Source organism: Vidua macroura, chromosome 3 (assembly GCF_024509145.1).
Source record: "Vidua macroura isolate BioBank_ID:100142 chromosome 3, ASM2450914v1, whole genome shotgun sequence".
NCBI lineage: Eukaryota > Metazoa > Chordata > Aves > Passeriformes > Viduidae > Vidua > Vidua macroura.
The window spans coordinates 34842691-34860098 of record NC_071573.1 but is presented as its reverse complement, the minus strand read 5'-3'; the positions used below and the strand labels follow the sequence as shown (position 1 = coordinate 34860098).

Here is a 17408-nt window from a genome sequence, read left to right as displayed (position 1 = left end):
AATCTAGGCAGAGGTGCAGGCAGCGAGAGTAAAAGCACAGGAATGCCTTGGGCCCTGGAAAAGCAAATTAAACAATAATTATTCCCTTTTTCCTTCGGATGCCATTAAAATCTCTATGTCAGTGCAAAGGTATCCCCAAGCAAACACAAAACACAGCTGACTGTAGGGACCACACAATTTCTGGAGACTCCTGGACAGCAGGGCAACACCAGTTCAGAAACCCATCTGCCACAACCAGATACAGGTTGTTCACTAAATATAAACAGGGCTGACTGGAGAGCCAGAGGTATGTAGTTTAAGCAAATATTTGGAACCTTCTCTGTGTGTGTTAAGACCTGCTGCTTCCTCTACTGCTGTGTATATGTCAATGAATGACTGCCCCCTTTGTATTTTTCACAAGCCAACTTTAAATCACAATTAATAAAGGCATCTGGTTCTTTCAGTCATTTCATTTTACTCAGAGGAGGCAATATGACATAGTATCACTTTCAATAGCTGCCTGGAGAGTTGCTCAGATAAAAGAAAGGGCAGAGAAAACTCTGTCTAATCACATTTCTCCTGTAATCGTAGCTCTCAGGGATCTTTTTTTCACCAATGTATAACTGTCACTTTAGCCTACAAGAAAGTGACATTTCCTTCACCTTGGGCTAATGTAGGCACCCTTGAGATAACAAGAGTCATAGACCTGAGTCATAAAAAACCCACATCAATTTAATACTGCAACGTAATATATAACATAAGATACAGCAACTATAACATAATAATACAGCTGGTTTAGAAATCCCCACCTGACCGATCTAGAAACACTCATGGCTGCTTTCATGTGTGCCCTGCGGTCAGTCTGAACTGGCGGGACGGTATAAACTTAGCTGAGCAGGGAAGCTGAACTGTCCATACCGCTGGATCTCGGCATAACCCAGCTCCCTTTCGCCAGAGCAGCTCCAGCTGATCACGGTATGATGCTTCCAGCCTGCGCTTTCTTTTGGGAACTAAAACTGGGGGAGACCCCGGTGGGGAGAAACCCCTTCCAAGGCCTGGATTTCCCCAGCGTGCCGCCGCCCGCAGGGGCTGGAGCGGCTGGAGCGCGATCCCCGGCTCCCCGTGCGCCGCGGGGCGGGGCGGTGCCTGCGGGCGGCAGCTGTTCTGGGGAGGGGATGCCGGGCGGAAAGAGCGCTGCCCGCAGGTTTGCGTTCCTTCCTCGCTGCCAGACAGGGGGGCTGTGGCGGTGCGGGCGGGATGTGGGCAGCGGCCCCACTCCTGCTCCTGCTCCTTCTCCTGCTGCTGCTGCTGCTGCCGCTGGCGCGGCTGTGCCGGCGCGGGGCGGCGCGGCTGGAGCCGGCCGGGCGGGCCGTGCTCATCACGGGCTGTGACAGCGGCTTCGGGCACCTGCTGGCGCTCCGGCTCTACCGCCTCGGCTTCACCGTATTCGCCGGCTGCCTGTGCCCCGGCGGGGACGGAGCGCGGCGGCTGCAGCGGGAGGCGGGCGGCGCCGGCCGCCTGCGCGTCCTGCGGCTCGATGTGACCCGCGCCCGCGACGTACGCGCCGCCAAGGAGCTGGTGCTCAGCCACCTGCCCGAGCGAGGTGAGCGGCGGGGCGGCCGCGGGCGGGGGAGCGGCAGCTCAGGCACCGGCGGACACGGTGTCGCCAAGTGGGCGGCTCGGTTCGCCCGGGACTGCTGCCGGGCAGCTGCCTGAGAGGGTCAGCTGGACTGTCACAGCGTGAGGGTAGCGAGCACCGTCACTGATGGGCTAGGTGCGCTTACCGCTATTGGTAAGGACGACAGGATTTTATTAAAAATCCCTTGGTGCGTACACGGACTGGGGCCTGTCCGAAGGTGCCGACGATGTAAAGCGGGTGCGTTGCCCAGTGTGCCACCGGGGAGCTTCACCTTTCCATCGGGAGAGGAACTCCCCGAGTAGGGCGTGCCTGGAGCCCCTCTGTAGGTACCCAAAAGCACAAACGGCAGAGAAAGCGCAGAACAACTGTGCAGGCATTGGAGGGATGGGACTGATGCCTTTCTGGGCATGACTTGTGAAAGGAGAAACAGAACAAGATACGCAGCAAGGTCAGTTGCTGTGCCATACCAAAGCAGCTGCTTCTTTGAACCATTTGAGGTTTGTCAAGCTAGTCCCTGGAGAGGTTACTGAAAGGGAAGCGTGTCAATTATACACCCTACAGGGAGTGTGCACCCAGGGGAATGGATAGACTTAGCTCCAGAATAATTGTAGACAACCTAAATCCTGGGTTATCCCTTAAGCACGCATGACACAGCACAGGTGATGGGGCCACAGTTACCTCCTTTCCCACTGGGACTGTAGGGTGTAATTCTGGGATACACTTGGTGCAGAGCAGATTTCCTCAGGCTCAGAAGAGAGATTCCCTCCAAATCACAGACAAACAGTTCCTGCTCATACAGGGAATAAAAGTGGAGAATGGGGCACACAGAGAGATAAGGAAATGCAAGGTCTCTGCCTACTTGGCTCATTATCTCATTGGGAAGGGGATGGAATGAGAAGTGAAGGAACATAAAGCCTGGACATTGCTCATTAAGCACATGTATTTATGGTTGATCTTGACTTTATCTTATTAAAAGGCAGAGCCTTCCCCTCTCAGGCCTTTTCTCAACCTACAGATAAACACAAGTATCTCCCAGAAGCCCTTAAAGGCTCCCTGGGGACCAGGTCACTTGGAACTCCGGGTTTCACATAATTTATCCTGCAATTCCAACAGCTTATGCTGTCCTGCCGTGCTTGTGGTCGTGGTCGTGCTCCCACGTAGACCCTGGAGCCCAGAGTCAGCACTAACTCGTGGGTTGTCCTTGCTGCTTACAGACTGTGCATGTGCCTTCAGAGCAATTGCAGGCCCATCCAGACTCTCGGCACGGCTGGTGAGGAATGCAGCAGACACACAGCATGTATACAGTGCTGCTTCTGGTCTGGCACTTGGGCCCTCACACCAGCCACACTGGCCTGGGCAATCACACACATTTTATGAAACCTTTTTCCAGCAGCTCTGCTGCTGCAGAATTTTGAGGGTATTCTGCAAAGGCAGCAAGGAAAAAATAGTTTTATAGATCCAGGTAGCACATAGGCCACATGGGGAAACTCACATTTATCAAGTATTCTTCCTTTTATTTAATAAGAAGAAGCAAAGGAGTTATTTTAATGTCTGCTGTTAATGGACTAAGATTACAAGTCTTCTTCATAATTTCAAAAATAGAGGGGCACAAATATTTTTATCTCAACTGTAAGGAAACTGTGGCAATGCTCATGCAGACTGTAAGGAAAATACTTCAGGAGTGTTCGCTCTTGGCACCTCTGAAAATAGATATGTTGTTTTCTTTAGTATTTTACCTTTATAGAAACAGTTTCAGTTTCATGATTAAACAGGAGGCTAGCTCTCATATTAACCAATTTATTTATTAAATACAGGAATTGTAATTTTTTTATATTTGGGTCAAAGATTGTGTTCAATTAAATTCTTTTTCATTAGGAAAGATAATTCTGAACCATTTGTAATTGCATGTATGTTCTGAAAGAACCTAGAAGGTAAGAAAAGTATGTAACTACACAGAACATGTTACCTGCTACCCAAAGCATGTGCCTCAGTGTCCCACCAGTTAAACAACCCTCTGTGGTGAAACTTTAGGACATTTTCCCTGGTGGATCATAGACAGCAGCATCCAGGGCCTACAACAGAGTCCTGACCAAAGTGGAAATCAAATGCAGCTCAGACATTTGTAATGAGGAGAGCAAAGAGTGGGTGGTGAGTCAAGTAGACTGTTGGAAATAAGCACTGGACAGATAAAAAAGTCTGCTTTTGATTTTTGCACAAGCTGATTCCTACATCAGCTCAAACTGATGTAGAAATCCAGTGGATTGTGCTGAAGGTTACAGTAGATCATGCATTATGTTGTTTAAAAGCTGTGAAAACATCCACCTTTTAAGTAACTGCAGGCAGTGTTCTGAGCTTGTAAATACTAAGGTACAGTTTTCTTTCTTTCTCCTTCCCCCTCCCTCAGAACAGGAGAATTCTGTTCAGCAATTCCTCACAGAAACTGAAGAGGAACCTGTCCCTGAGAACCACTAGGTATTGCTTAGGGATTGCTCCCTCCTTTTTTGCCATTTTAACTGTAATCAGTTTCACACAGGTATGAAAGATGTTAAGTACATCATATTGGTGCTGGACTTCTAAATTCTGATCACCAAAACATTCCTGTATCATTCCAGAAATAGTCACTTCAATAATCCCAGGCCTAATGGTAAAAGTGCAAAGGTCATGGACTCTGAATAAAACCTCAGAAGCTGGAAGAAAATGAAGAGAAAGCAGTTAAATGATGATTGGTTTTTGCATGCCTGTGTTTAGGTAGTTCAGAGTAAATCCTGGTAAACATTAAATATTCTTTATGATTACAGTGTCATGGACTATGGATCCCATGGACTATGCATCTCAGACAAATAGGGCTTTTTGGCAGATATGCTTTCTTTTAAATCACCTTCATCTGCCTTTTTCCTGCGCCCAGGATAAGTAGACTTACAAAAGACTAAAAGAGACTTTCTAATTTAAGTAGACTATTCAGTATAAAATGTACACAAAAATGTGTAGAATATCAGAATAAAATCAGAGTATCAGGAATAAAATACAATTCTCCCTACAGTTCCTATATGCTATAACCATAACTAGCCCAAGCTCCTCATTATCTTCTCTCTCTCCGTTATACAAGAGTAGAAATCCAAAGCCAATAAGAAATAGAATGGGACTTCAGAGCATGGTGATTTACAATTCTATTAGGCTCTACAGCAAGCCTCAGAATTTTTCTGATTTTCTTCTGTTTCAAATCAGAATTTCTTTTCCTTTTCTTGCCTGCTATGAGTGGGTGACATTACCTAGCTGGAATGGAGGGATATTAGTTTTAGTCCCACTTCCTACTCAAAGGTTTTTAAGTACTCTTTTATGCTTAATTATGATCTTGTATTCATGGAATTCAAACATGGTACAATATTTTAGTCCAGACTCCCTATAGAAATAGATTATCCTTACAGTGAAGAGAATTTCAGTATAATATTCCAAGCAAAGGATGATGACTCATAAATGGATGTAAATATAACTCAGGAATCTCATCTGGCCTGCTACTACCCTGCACTGCTTAGTTTCCTTTAGTATTGGTCTGGAATCTATCAGAAAAGACCCTGTCATTTTCATATGGGCTCAGACTTAAAGGAGAAACTCTAAAGATCAGTGATCCCAAGAATACCTGTTGGAATTTACAGTGTGTGGTAGAATTCAGGTATTATCTGAGTGTTGGCACCAATACAGAAACAACCTGATTTTCAAAAGGTTTTGCACACCTGCAGCTGGACTAACTTTAATAGGAAGAGGATTTTAAGAGTTTTTGGAAAAAATACCACATATCTTTTGGGCCTAAATAAGGACTTTGGATATGTGCCTTTTGGTCACCATGTTGTGAAGTAGAAATTATCGGGCTTATACGAGAGCTACTGTTCTCTAGAAAGCCTCACTAATCTTAAGTTCAGTTTATAATGTGATTTTTAGATCCATGGCTGTATCTTTTAATCTTTGTTGCCAGGATCCATTTTCCCAACACAGAGATCAATGAAAATCTCTGTGACATCCAGTCCTGCTTTCCAGTTTATTTTTTCCCTGCCTGCTGTAGCATAGTCTAACACCTCTCTTCATGAACTGTGTTTGGACTGAGTTCTGTTTTGACAGTCTAAACACACCAAACATCACCTGCTTTTTCCAAATGTGGCTCTGCCTGGACACTGAGGAAATGCAGCATCACTCTCCTTCAGCTGTTTAATTCTTGTGCCTTGTCCTTCGGGATTTTCTTCTGTATTTTTTAGGCTACCTGAGCTGCATTTGGCTAAGCAAATTTACAATATATTTTGAATGTACATTTATAGCATTAATTTTTACCGCAAGCATTTCAGGAAAGAAAGAGCAAACCAGATTCAAGTACTCTGAATACAGAGATGGGCAGGTTGTTTCTCAGGAAGCAGGAAATATTCTTAGAAAGTAGCATAAGGGAATAATGAACTGTTTGCTACTTGGGTGGAATTTTGTGAATTGATTCAACTAAACAAAGTGGCAGGAAACATTCTGGAAAATATCAGAACATTTCCCATTTGGGAATGCCAAAATGTTCTAAGAAACAGTATGTTTTGCTTGAGGGCAAACTAAGTGTTTTGAGCTGACTTGGTCCAAAGTGTCTATTTGTGTTTAACTTAAAGGTTAAACTCAAGTCTGTTTTACTTTAACTCAGGCCAATTTTTCTCCTCATGGCTTTTGATTTGGCCGCTACACAGAAGGACAGAGCCATTATTTTGTGAGCTCCCAGATACACAAAATACACAGGCTGGCCTCACCAGCAGGCACCCAGATGCTTTGAAGCACATGAGGCAATGGTTGGAGAGAAAACTTAAGCCTTGCAAGCTAAATTCTGGATTTCACAGTTTAGAGAAAGAAGAAGAAAATCAATTGTCTAAAGATTAATGGCTGTATTTCTGAAAGCCTGATGAAATTAGGTGTATATGAAGCAAGTGTTCTTGCTGTGCTGCACAGGGATCAGTGGCAGAAGCAAAATGACTTTTTTTAATTAGAAAAGGTAAAGCTGAAAATATCAGAAAGCAGCTTTTGCAGTGATGTTGGGCTTTAATTTGGGTTGTGTTAGAGTTAGGTTATATAAAAATAACCCTGAGTACAGAAACCTCCAGCTTTGAGCAGAAACAGATGGGGTGTGCAATCGCTCAGCCCATCTGCAGAGTGGATCATGTGCAAGTACAAAAATATTGATAATTAGCTTCTACAGAGGGCTCTCTAAGCCATTGATCTGGAAGCATTTTATGGGGAGGTAAGTCCCATGGGGCTGGGTTCCATTTTAAGATGGAGAAATAGAGCCAGAGAATGATGGAAAGACATGGAAAAAGAGGGCAGTGGAGGGTGCAAGAAGGAAGTCTAGGATGCCCAATTCCATGGCTAATTTTTAAGTCCATTTTCTCTCCTCTGCCTGCTAACATTTGGGGCCATGGAAAAAAAGTGAATCCAGAGGAAACTGTTGTATTACTAGGGCAGCAGTCTGTCTGCAACTGAAGTTTTAAGAGGGGTCTAGTGTCAAGGATTGCTGGCTGACAGGCTACTGAATAGTGATTGATTCTCTTTGGAGGATGGAGTTACCCAAGTTCTGTGTGGCAAATTCTTAATTTTGAGTGTTTTGCCCTGCAAATGAGACATTCACAAAAATAAATCAGTTTCTTTCTCTGTTTAAAGACCAATTTCATTAGGTAAAACAAGTGTATATATGTTATAAAAGCTTACAGAGGTCTGCTTTACAAACTAATTAAAAAAAAATTCTGTTTCATCTCTAACTACTGTTCTGAATGAAATCTGATACTGGCACTTCTTGGCGGGGCTCTGGAAGGACCCATGAGAAATGGGTATTTCAAGATACCATGAAATTATTGCAGTAGTTTTGTCAGAGAAGATCGGAAAGAAAAGGATTCAGGCCAAAGGTTTCCGCAGTGCCTTGACTAAGGTGATCAAAAGTCTCCTGAGAATAACTCTGCTGCCACAGGTACAGGAAGCTACAGCTGGGTCAGCATCACCCCTGCCCCAAACTCATGTATCCAGGGGAAGAGAGTCACTAAAACCTGCTCTGCCTCTCCAGAAACCCAGGCTCAGAGATCCTGTAGAAGGCATGACAAAACAATTATTTGCCTTGGACACCTACAAGGATTCCTTAAAAGAAATGCATGAGCAAAATTGTCAAGGCTGGCAGAAGTAAGCTGCAAATTCAGCTGTTTCAGTGCCAGTCAGGCTGCCCTGGTACTCCTCAGTTACGCTGCTGTCACCCTCGAGATGCTGTCATTGAGGACTGAGGACAGGAACAGATATGTTTCCAAAAGCACTGTGTCACTCCCTGCTTTGCTGGCCATCCACAGTTAGGGGCTGTGCAGGCAGGCACAAGCCAGCACAGCTTCATCAGCATTTGGACAGCGTGTGAGCTGCAGCCTGCGAGCGTTCCCTGCTCCAACACAGCATTCCACAGCACAGCTTGTTAGCACTGTTAGTGCTGGCTCACAGGAGACCTGCTGTGCCTTTGGGCCGAAGGGCTTCAGCTTCCTGTCACTGAGCTTGGGCACAGCAAGCGGCACTGCCAACACCCTTCTGCTTGTAAACACTGACATTTTTCTCCTTAGCACCAAAACCTGTCATTACATGGGCAAAAAAGTTGTTCAAAAGTACAAAATTTTAAAAATATTGTAGCTTCTGACCCTGCTTGATTATTTTACCCAATGTTGCAGCCATGTACCTGATTGTGGCTGATTTCAGAGGAAATCAGAGCTCAAATCTTGGAAAAAGATGCAAGACTTAGGCTCTTAAATTAGTCAGGCACTTTGAAAATAGTACGCCTTAGCCTTTAGACCACTTAATATAATTTTCACAAAGCTGCTCATAGCACACAGTGGGATTAAAGTAATTAAAATATAATGGTATACCACATTGGCAGTAAGATGTAGTCTCCCAGATCATGTTATTCATAAATATCTTAAGACAACTATAAAGTGAGCAATTATTAAATAGCACTGAGACTTAAAGGAAAGGTGTCCCTGACCATGGGAGGGAGGGTAGAACTGGATGATCTTTAAGGGCTTTTCCAACCCAAACTATTCTGTGATTCCATTTAGCCCAGATTATGGCCACAATGGCATTCCTTCACTAAACAAAACACACCTGCACCTTAAAATGGAAAAGACAAAGGTGTTACAAAACTATACAGTTTCTTTCAAGGGTCCGAATCCGTGGTGTTGCTTTGTTATCTAACAGTGGTTACTTTGCAGTTAAAGGTGCTTGCTGAGTCATTTCTCTTCTATAGGTTTCTGGGGCCTTGTCAACAATGCAGGAATATCAACATTTGGTGAGACAGGGTGGCTGCCTATGGAGACATATGAAAAATTTGCAGATGTGAATATCCTTGGGAGCATCAGGACAACTCTGGCTTTTCTTCCCCTTCTAAGGAAATACAAGGGTAATGCTAATCCACTGTTATTTAGAGTTGTAGAATAATTAGCTTACTATAATCAGGGTAATGTAACATCTATAAAAGAGGCTTTAATTGTCTTTCATTAAACTGAAATGACAGCCTCCTTCTGTGTGGCCTGAAAGAGCAACTTGATCCTGAAAAGAGGGTGAAGCTGTAAAGGGAAAAAATATCCTTAAAGTTTTTGTCTTTGCAGCACATAGAAAAAAAAGTATTTATAAATAAGGATTTCTCTCAGTGTTGGGCTCAAAAAAGAGGAAGAATGTTTACCATAGATCATTAAGCCTAGGCAAGCCTTTTTAAGCACTGACAACCAGAAAACACAAAGATCCATTAAATTGCCTAATTTTATTATTTAGGCTTTACAATTTTATTTGGCAATTAGGAGAGGAGGAATGACCCTACAGAGGTGAACTAGAGACATCCACCTTCCAATTCCACCTCTGTGGAGCCTCTGTGACCTTGGGCAGGAAGCTTCAAGTATGTAGAGGTGCATGGGTATCCAGTGGGGTATATGTATTTGCATGAACCTCCCTACATGTGGGCTTTATCCTTCTTTCTGAGAAGTAAATGTTTAATAGCCCTCTGCAGCATGGCAGCATGTCTTGGGTGCTTTGCAGTTTGTTCCCTACCTGTCTCCATCCATGTCTGAGGAGGAAGATCCCCTCTTCCTTGTCTGTTCTGGCTGTAGGCTCTTTAGGGTGAGGATTTGTGCAGCATCAAGCACAGGAAGGGGTAGGTTTCACCTGGAAACCCCAGGTGTCACTGCTACACAAACTTGGTAAGATTAAAGCATCCCCCTTTTTTTGGGCTATTCTGCTTCTTTCTGCTTGGCTGCCTTTGATAGATGACATTCTGACACAAGAAGAAAGAAACCTGGATGTGTTTTTGTAGAAGAATGTGCTATTGTGTGTACCCAGTGAGTGTGTTATGTGGCCATTACACAGGGAGACATCTCTTTTCCCTGTCATGTCCTGCTTACTGCTGAAACTCTGTGATGCTGATCCACCAGAGGCATTTCTCTAACCCCATGAATTGCACAGGGTTACTTTGAAGCAAAAGGGACTAACAGTGCATGCAATATTAAGCACATGCATAACCTTTAGAAGGTTTGGGTCTGGATGGCTGCACACACACCTTAGCTCAAAGGAACATTTTGTATCTCTCCCAGGGCTGTCAGTGTTCCCTTGATTAACTCCTGCACTCAGTTTCCAAGTACTGAGTGTAGGAGAGGAGGCCAAGGCATTCTAGGAAGAATCCCAGGAAGAATCCTAGATTAGGTGTCGCATTCCTTGCAGGAACAACCAGGACAGCTAAAGCTTATGTGTTTGGGGGCAGCAAGTGACCTCTCCAAATGAAAAGCTTGAATTACATTGGAGCATTTTCCTGGGGAAGCTGAGTTTCAATTCCCTTAGGCACTTTAAAGAGAAGTTAAATGAGGTGTCCCACATCCTGGGTGTGAGCCCCAGACCACTCAGCTACTGGACAAATGAGACAGAGGTCATCCTACCCATTGCTTACTGCCATGGATGTGCACCTATTCCAAGAAACACTTCAAAAGTATTAATACTTGTAAAGGGAGGTAATGCCCTTCAGCCTAGGACTTAAACATTCTACCCTGAGAGGAGCAACATTTCCCCATATCTTTTCCAGCTGGCCAGGCCAGCTGATAGGGCATCTTGATCAGCAAGCTGGTAGTTATTTTCCTCTTACTCTAGATAAGATTTATTTGGGATGCTGTGATTCAGAATGACAGATTTCACTGCATTCCCATGATACCGTTTGATATCCCCCAACCCTACTCCATTTGGTGAGATCTGGGGCCCAGATGTTATCTGCATCTGTGGCAACAGCAGGAGTGCAGCTGCATTCTCTGTATTGTCAGTGACAAGACCATCTTCTCCCTCACCCCTGGTATTTGTATATCCACACTCAGACATTCCTTACCTCATGGTAGGACGATGTGACAGAAGTTTACAAGGAAACAGTGGAAATGAACCACAGTCCAGTGCCTCACATGAGGAATCTCTGCTATTTAAGGCATGCCTGCACTCAGCAGGAGTTAGAAAGGCGGGAAGGCAGCACAGATCAGGGAAATCATTGTGAGGTATTATAAACCTGCACATATTTGGCAAGTCACATTTCCTTGGTGAAGCTTATCACTGTACATTCTGGCTTGGACTTTATATGCAAAGTTACAGAACCTGGTCTCAGTGCAGAGACATTATTAGCACAGAAAAAACTGATATTAGTAACCATATAATCCACCTCAGGGAAAATCACCTCCCCTCTCCTCTGCAGTCCTTCTCCTCTTACTAGCACAGTCTCTTACTACTGTTTTTCAGTCTTTAGGGCACTGCTTTGTTTCCATCTTTTTCATCCTATCTCAGGCTCAGAAGGAATAAGCAGCTGGGAATATGTTACACTTTGTCAAGTCCAACATCTGTCACTAGGTGAAGATTTTTGTGTGACATTTTCTGCTCAGCAGAGCTGAGTGCCTCTCTGTGCTGGGACTGCACACTGACATTGCCTAGTTTTGGCACAGTGAGCAGTAAAACAGTCTCCTGCTAAACACCGCATTCTTAGCAGCTCAAGACTGAGGCAAATCAATTCCATGCTAAAGACTGAGAGTGAAGTTATGTTATTTGCACTGTTTTCTTTCCAGGACGTATTGTTTTCATGTCCAGCATCATTGCCTATTTTACTCTGGGAAATGGCATTTATTCTATGACCAAGGCAGCTATTGAAAAATTTTGTGATGCTTTAAGACTGGAAATGAAGAAGTTTGGTGTCCAGGTAAGTGATGTAACAAGAACCTGGAAACCAGGTAAGTGATGTAATGAGTTATGTGAAACAAAGTAACAAAGATAAAAGCTCAGAAATGCATTCATGGGTGCAGCTTCCTTTTGGAAAGAGGTGGTTTCTCTGTGGCTAATCAGTCAGCTGAAAATTACTGGGAATAGCACTCCTGGGGAATGTTTTTGGTTCTGAGAAGCTGCTGGGTAACAGTCTGTGTATCAGCACTGAAACTTCCACATCCTCTGCAGTGAAGAAGGCCTGACACAGGCCTGCATAATCTCCCACCAGCAGTGAGGAACCCAAATGTTCCCTGGGTGGCTGCAAAGAGCCCAGACACTGAGTGCTGTGCAGCCAGAAGGAGACCTGTCACTTGCCTGAGGGGTTCTTTCTTTCCTCTTACAACAGCAGCTCCTTGCTTTTTGTGAGAACAGCTGCACTGCAAGAGACAGCATTGTGCAGAGTAGTTATGTTTTTATTCTCTTAACCTAAGAGGCTCTAAGAGTGCTCTTAGTGCCCTAAGCAACTCTAATAGTCAAACCTGGAGCTTAGATCCCTAAGTAGCTTCACTGGGCTTTTTCCTTGGAGTCACTCTACTGCTGAAACACTTTTCTCAAACACTCAAAGTCTTACCTGTCAGGTTTACATTGGTGTACTGTTTATGTACACAGACTTACAGCATTGATCAGAAGCTTTGTGTTGGAAAATATTACAGCTATGCATCTATTAGCCACCCCTGTCAGATAAATATGAGGGGCTGTAAAATACAAGTGACTTTACACATCCTAATACCACACAGCATGATGAGGATTTCTGCTGATTAGCTGAGGATAATCTCAAATGCATGGAAGGGCTTAGTTTAACAGGTTAGCTACTCTGGTTGTTTAGGGATTTTTCCTGTTCCACCTCTGCAATAGTCCCAGCACATAACTGAGTCAGCCAGGCTGACAAACATTTCTGGAGTATCTTTGAGAGGTATTTTTCTGTTTCTCACTTTATACAAAATGCTGGCTGGCATTTGCCTGAGAACCTGCCCTATGGAGAGCCTACAAAATACACAGTCCCTTTTTGCTGTGCTCCCTTGCACTGCTCTGTTGCCCTGTCTGTCCTTTCAGGAGAAAGCTGCACAGAGGTGGCAAGGAGCAGATGGAGCTATGGCTCTGTCCCACTGAACTCTGGCCAAGCAAGCTGACAGCCTACAGGAAACAAAGTGTGTGTCTTCCAGTAGAAAGGCTACAGAAAATGTGGGAAGGGCAAAAACCAAGCCATCTCTCCTTCTCTCCAAGCCAACTCCAAAAAAAGGAAGCTTCCAAACCCTCTTTTTTAACAATAAATGCGGGAAGTTTATTATTTGGCTGATACCAAACACTTTTTTCAATAGCACCAGAAGGGAGAGCTCCCAAGGATGCTGTGTGACAAACCTGCTTGAGGCAGCATGAAGCTGTTCCAGCTGTGCACACCATCCCTCTGCTGGAGTTAGTCTGCATCCCTTCCTTCTCCCTGTGCATAGGACCTGCACCCCAGTCCTCCTGAGAGCAGCGAATCCGTTACCATGCAGGTCAGCAGGCAGGGACTGACACAGCTGGGCTGGTTGGCTGAGTGAAGGCATCAGGGTTTTATGTCATCACAGACTTCCCAAAGAATGCCTGTCAGATCCCTAAGTCTCTGACACAGCTCAGCACGGGTTTCCCTCACCTTGTGTTGCAGTCTTTAGAAATCAGGTCAGTTAAATGCCACGGAGCTTTAATGTTGCATATCTACAAATAGTTTGAACAAGGCTGCTGCTAACTGAGGAACAGCATGTGTGCTGTGAGTGCTCAGCCTGCTCCAAAACTCCCTGGAATACTCAGAAGGGAGTAGAACAGCAGCAATACACAAAGAAAACGTGGAGCAGCAAAGGACTTGTGTGCTTTCATTTAAATCTATGTGCACAAATCTACAGAAATCTGATGATGGTTTCAGTGAGAGGCAGAGCAGGACTCTTTGGTCCCCCTGTTCTTTACTGACAAGACCTAGTTTACTTTTAATTACACCTACTTGGAGAAAACAGCAGTTCTTTCCCCAGGACATGATAATTTTCTTTGGTACCTCCTTTTGTCCCAAATTGGGTCAAAAATTATTGTAGGGTTCTCCACTGAGTGAAAAATCCAAAGTATTCCACTTTGGAGACATCAAAGTCATGCTGAAATGCTTTGTCTCAATATTGTCAAAACATTTACACCATTAAGCATTGTACAGCAATCAAAGATGCTCTATTGCATTCTGTGAGAGTGTGCTGAGTAGTCAAGAACATTAACATCAGAGCGAAATGAGGAAGTCAGAATAAAGCACCTCTGCAATCTTAAATATTTCACAGGAATATATTTGATTTCAGTCAAGTTTCCAGCATTAAAATTTCAACAAAGCAGCATTTTCTGGCTGTCTGTAGAGAGCTTTTTGTCTGTGTTACTGACTATAGTGTTTAATTGAATTCACAATGACTGATTGCACCTTGATAAGTTCTATATCTCACTTGCAGGTCTGTATTATCCAGCCAGGAAATTATGCGCGCTCTACAAAAATTCAGCCACCACTCAGTGCCGAAGAGATCTGGAATGAACTGAGTGAAGAGGAAAAGGCTGTTTACAACAAGGAGTACGTTCAAGAGCGGGCAAACTTTTTCAACAGCATCCTCAGTGAGGGAAGCACTAATGGCAATGAGGTTGTAGATGCTATGGTGGATGCTCTAACATCTCCTGCACCCAAGGCACGTTACATGGTGGCGAAGCTGAAGGAGAAGGCCCTGGTGTTTGTGTGTGCTTTGTTCCCAACTGTTGTGATGGATTCTGTTCTGTCTTATGCTCTGAGCAAAGTAAAGCTTGCATAGCCTACAGTGGTGCTATTCACTGACTCAGGTGAGGCAGTTTATAAAACGTGAAAGTCAGAGCTGAATTTAATGCCCCCATGTGTCAGTACAGTGACACTGATTAACCAGTACAATCTTTGGGGAGTCTCCCTAGTCAGAACTGTCACTGATTGCTAGGGAAAAACATACAGGACCCCGTGTAAAATTAAATCATTTGTTTAAGTAACTTTATCTCTCCCCTGTGGAAAAACCCCATCCACTTAAGCTGCTTTCATTATTGCCTGGAAAATGTAATACATCTTTTTCTAAAGCAATAGCAGGTTATTGTGTTACAGACATGATGCAGACAAAATGGAGCATGTCCTACAGGGCAGCTGTAAACCTGAAGTCATTACAGCAGAGATGAAAAGCCCTTATTTGTAGAAACCTGAGTAGCAATTTATTCAGGGGTGATAGGAAGAGGTTAATGGAAAAGTCACAGAAATGAGCATTGGACCTCGAAATACTTTGAATGGAGTTAAATGGCTGTAGCAAGTTAGGAAGTTTTGAAGCTCTAAGCAACCTGGTTTAGTGAAAGATGTTCCTGCCCACAACAAGGGAGCTGGAATTCGATGATCTCTAACGTCCTTTCCAACCCAAACCATTCTATGATTCTATGAATAATAAAATTATAATATGAAAACATTGTCTTGGCTAACCACAGTTCAGTCCTTTTGCAGGCGTTCTGGATAAATCCATAACAAACCCAATACATCACAGACTTCGGAAAACAAGTTATATATTCCATTTATAAATTAGTATTTAATCCTAAATAAACTCTTATCTTTTATCCAGTGTCTGGATTAATCGATGTGTTGACCTGAAGTATAGTGAGAGAGCTAAACACCAAGGAGACGTGAGACATATCAGTATACTCGGAGCTGAGAAAGAACATATTCAGGTTTGGCTGCTATTGTAAGGAATAAGGTCTGAAGAAAAGAATACCTACTAACAGGAAAGGGAAACAGTAATATTTCTCTACGAGAGTAATTCATCATGGCAGCTCCATTAAAACTCTCCTACTAATTGTCATGGAAAAGATTGCTGGTTTACACATACAGTTTTAAATTTGACTTGGTTATGGTATGGCACAAAATCCAAGAACTCTGGGACCAAAAGATCCCAGAAGAGCTGGGATAAACTGTGGTGGCAGTGATAGATACAGGGCAGCAGCACTGAGCATTAGCTTCCCCCATACCTGATCTCCTCTAACAAATCAAAGACTGCTTTAAGTTGACACAGTTAACTTTTTCATCTGAAGCAGAAATTGCACCCTGTACCTGGGAAGTCTTTCCTAACATATTTAATTAATTGCTGAGAAAATTTATGCTCTCTCCTGGTAGGTAATTTGGGCAGTATGAATCAGAACACAGGCGAGATGAGCCCACAGAGTGACAATTCCAGGCTCTCTCCTGGTACACTCAGCAGTGGAACAGCCACTGCACCTGTCAGAGATTGTGGAACATGTTATTTCTCTTTCCAAATGATGAACCCATCCCTGGAGCTGGCATTGGCAAGAGGACAAGCCTGGGCTCCCAACTGTTCCACAGACTGTCAATAGCAGGATAATCAGATAATTATCATCCCTCTCCTCATTTAACCACAACTGAGCAAGGCCAAGCAAGGGAACAGGAATGAGGCTTATTCCAACTGAACCAATCAATTTCTTGTATAGGAGTTCCCCCTGCTTGACCTCAGGGATTTCAGCAGCCCTGCATTGCTTTGGAAGCACTGCTTTCATGCCCTTAGCTGTTCTTTGTGCAGATTGCCCTTCCTCACAGTAAGCAGCACTGGACTCCACAAGCAGCTTTGAAGCCCAGATGTTTCTCCATCAGGCCCAGAGTACAAGTGCTGATCTCTACCCCATTACACTGTCTCCCTTCTGTTTGCATTTCTAAGAGTTACTGCACTAAGTTGCTGAGAGACAGCACCATCAGATCTGCCTCACAGACATACAATAACCTCCAACTGGAAATTCTTTATTTGCTGGGTATGGGGTGAAGCATGTGATCAATATTTCAGTAGCCTCATGTAACATAAGATGAGAAAGACTCCAGAACATTTATTCCTTCACCTTGAAAACTGAGAACTTGCAGTGCATAGGATTTTAAACAGGATACAGTGACAGGGTGAGAGCTGATGGGACATATAAGGCTTTCATTGACATCTAACCATCAGCCTGGAAGCTAACTGAAAACCAGCTACAAAATTATCATCTTTATTCCTGCCCCTCAGCTTTTTAACATTATGATCTGCAGATAAAGAACTAATAAAGAGAGTCAGTTTGTTATTAACAGACCATCCCACTGAAGTCATCTGGAATCCTCCCACTGAGTTCTATGTGTTCCAAGCCACAAGAGTTAAACAAGTAAACATGAAAATAAGTAGCAGAAATCATTTAAGAATCCCTGGGCTGTGTAACCTCATAGGAAATGGTGATGGAAGGGGTGCAGCATTCCCTCCTCCACAAGTGCCATAGGGTACAGAAGCTGCAGGATCAGTAACTGAAGGTTTTACTGAACAAACCTTGCTAACCAAGTCAGTGATGAACTCTGAGGACTCCTAGAGCTGTCAGCTCTTCAGTGAACTCCTGCTCTGCTCTGTAGCACTGGAAAGCTCCCCTGACTCTAGGAATCCCAGCCCTCATCCTGGCCCATATGGTACCTGGG

General features: G+C 43.9%; 2 protein-coding genes across 5 annotated transcripts in view; one reads left to right on the top strand and one right to left on the bottom strand.

Moving 5' to 3' along the window:
* Window positions 1–17408, bottom strand: part of PAK5 (p21 (RAC1) activated kinase 5) — a 163005-nt gene that overhangs the window by 140977 nt on the left and 4620 nt on the right. The window lies entirely within an intron of this gene.
* LOC128805827 (D-beta-hydroxybutyrate dehydrogenase, mitochondrial-like) lies at window positions 1237–15529 on the top strand. Its single transcript, XM_053974789.1, has 4 exons — window positions 1237–1582; window positions 8895–9047; window positions 11725–11855; window positions 14374–15529. Exons 1-4 carry the CDS (start codon window positions 1237–1239, stop codon window positions 14719–14721), a joined length of 978 nt encoding a protein of 325 aa, XP_053830764.1. The 3' UTR covers window positions 14722–15529.

What these genes read in the sequence shown, in the direction of transcription:
- LOC128805827 (XM_053974789.1), top strand. Translation starts at nt 1,237, where the DNA reads ATGTGGGCAGCGGCCCCACTCCTGCTCCTGCTCCTTCTCCTGCTGCTG. An exon ending in CCTTCTAAGGAAATACAAGG is followed by an intron (nt 9,048 to 11,724) that starts GTAATGCTAATC and finishes TTTTCTTTCCAG; the next exon opens with GACGTATTGTTTTCATGTCC. An exon ending in TGAAGAAGTTTGGTGTCCAG is followed by an intron (nt 11,856 to 14,373) that starts GTAAGTGATGTA and finishes TCTCACTTGCAG; the next exon opens with GTCTGTATTATCCAGCCAGG.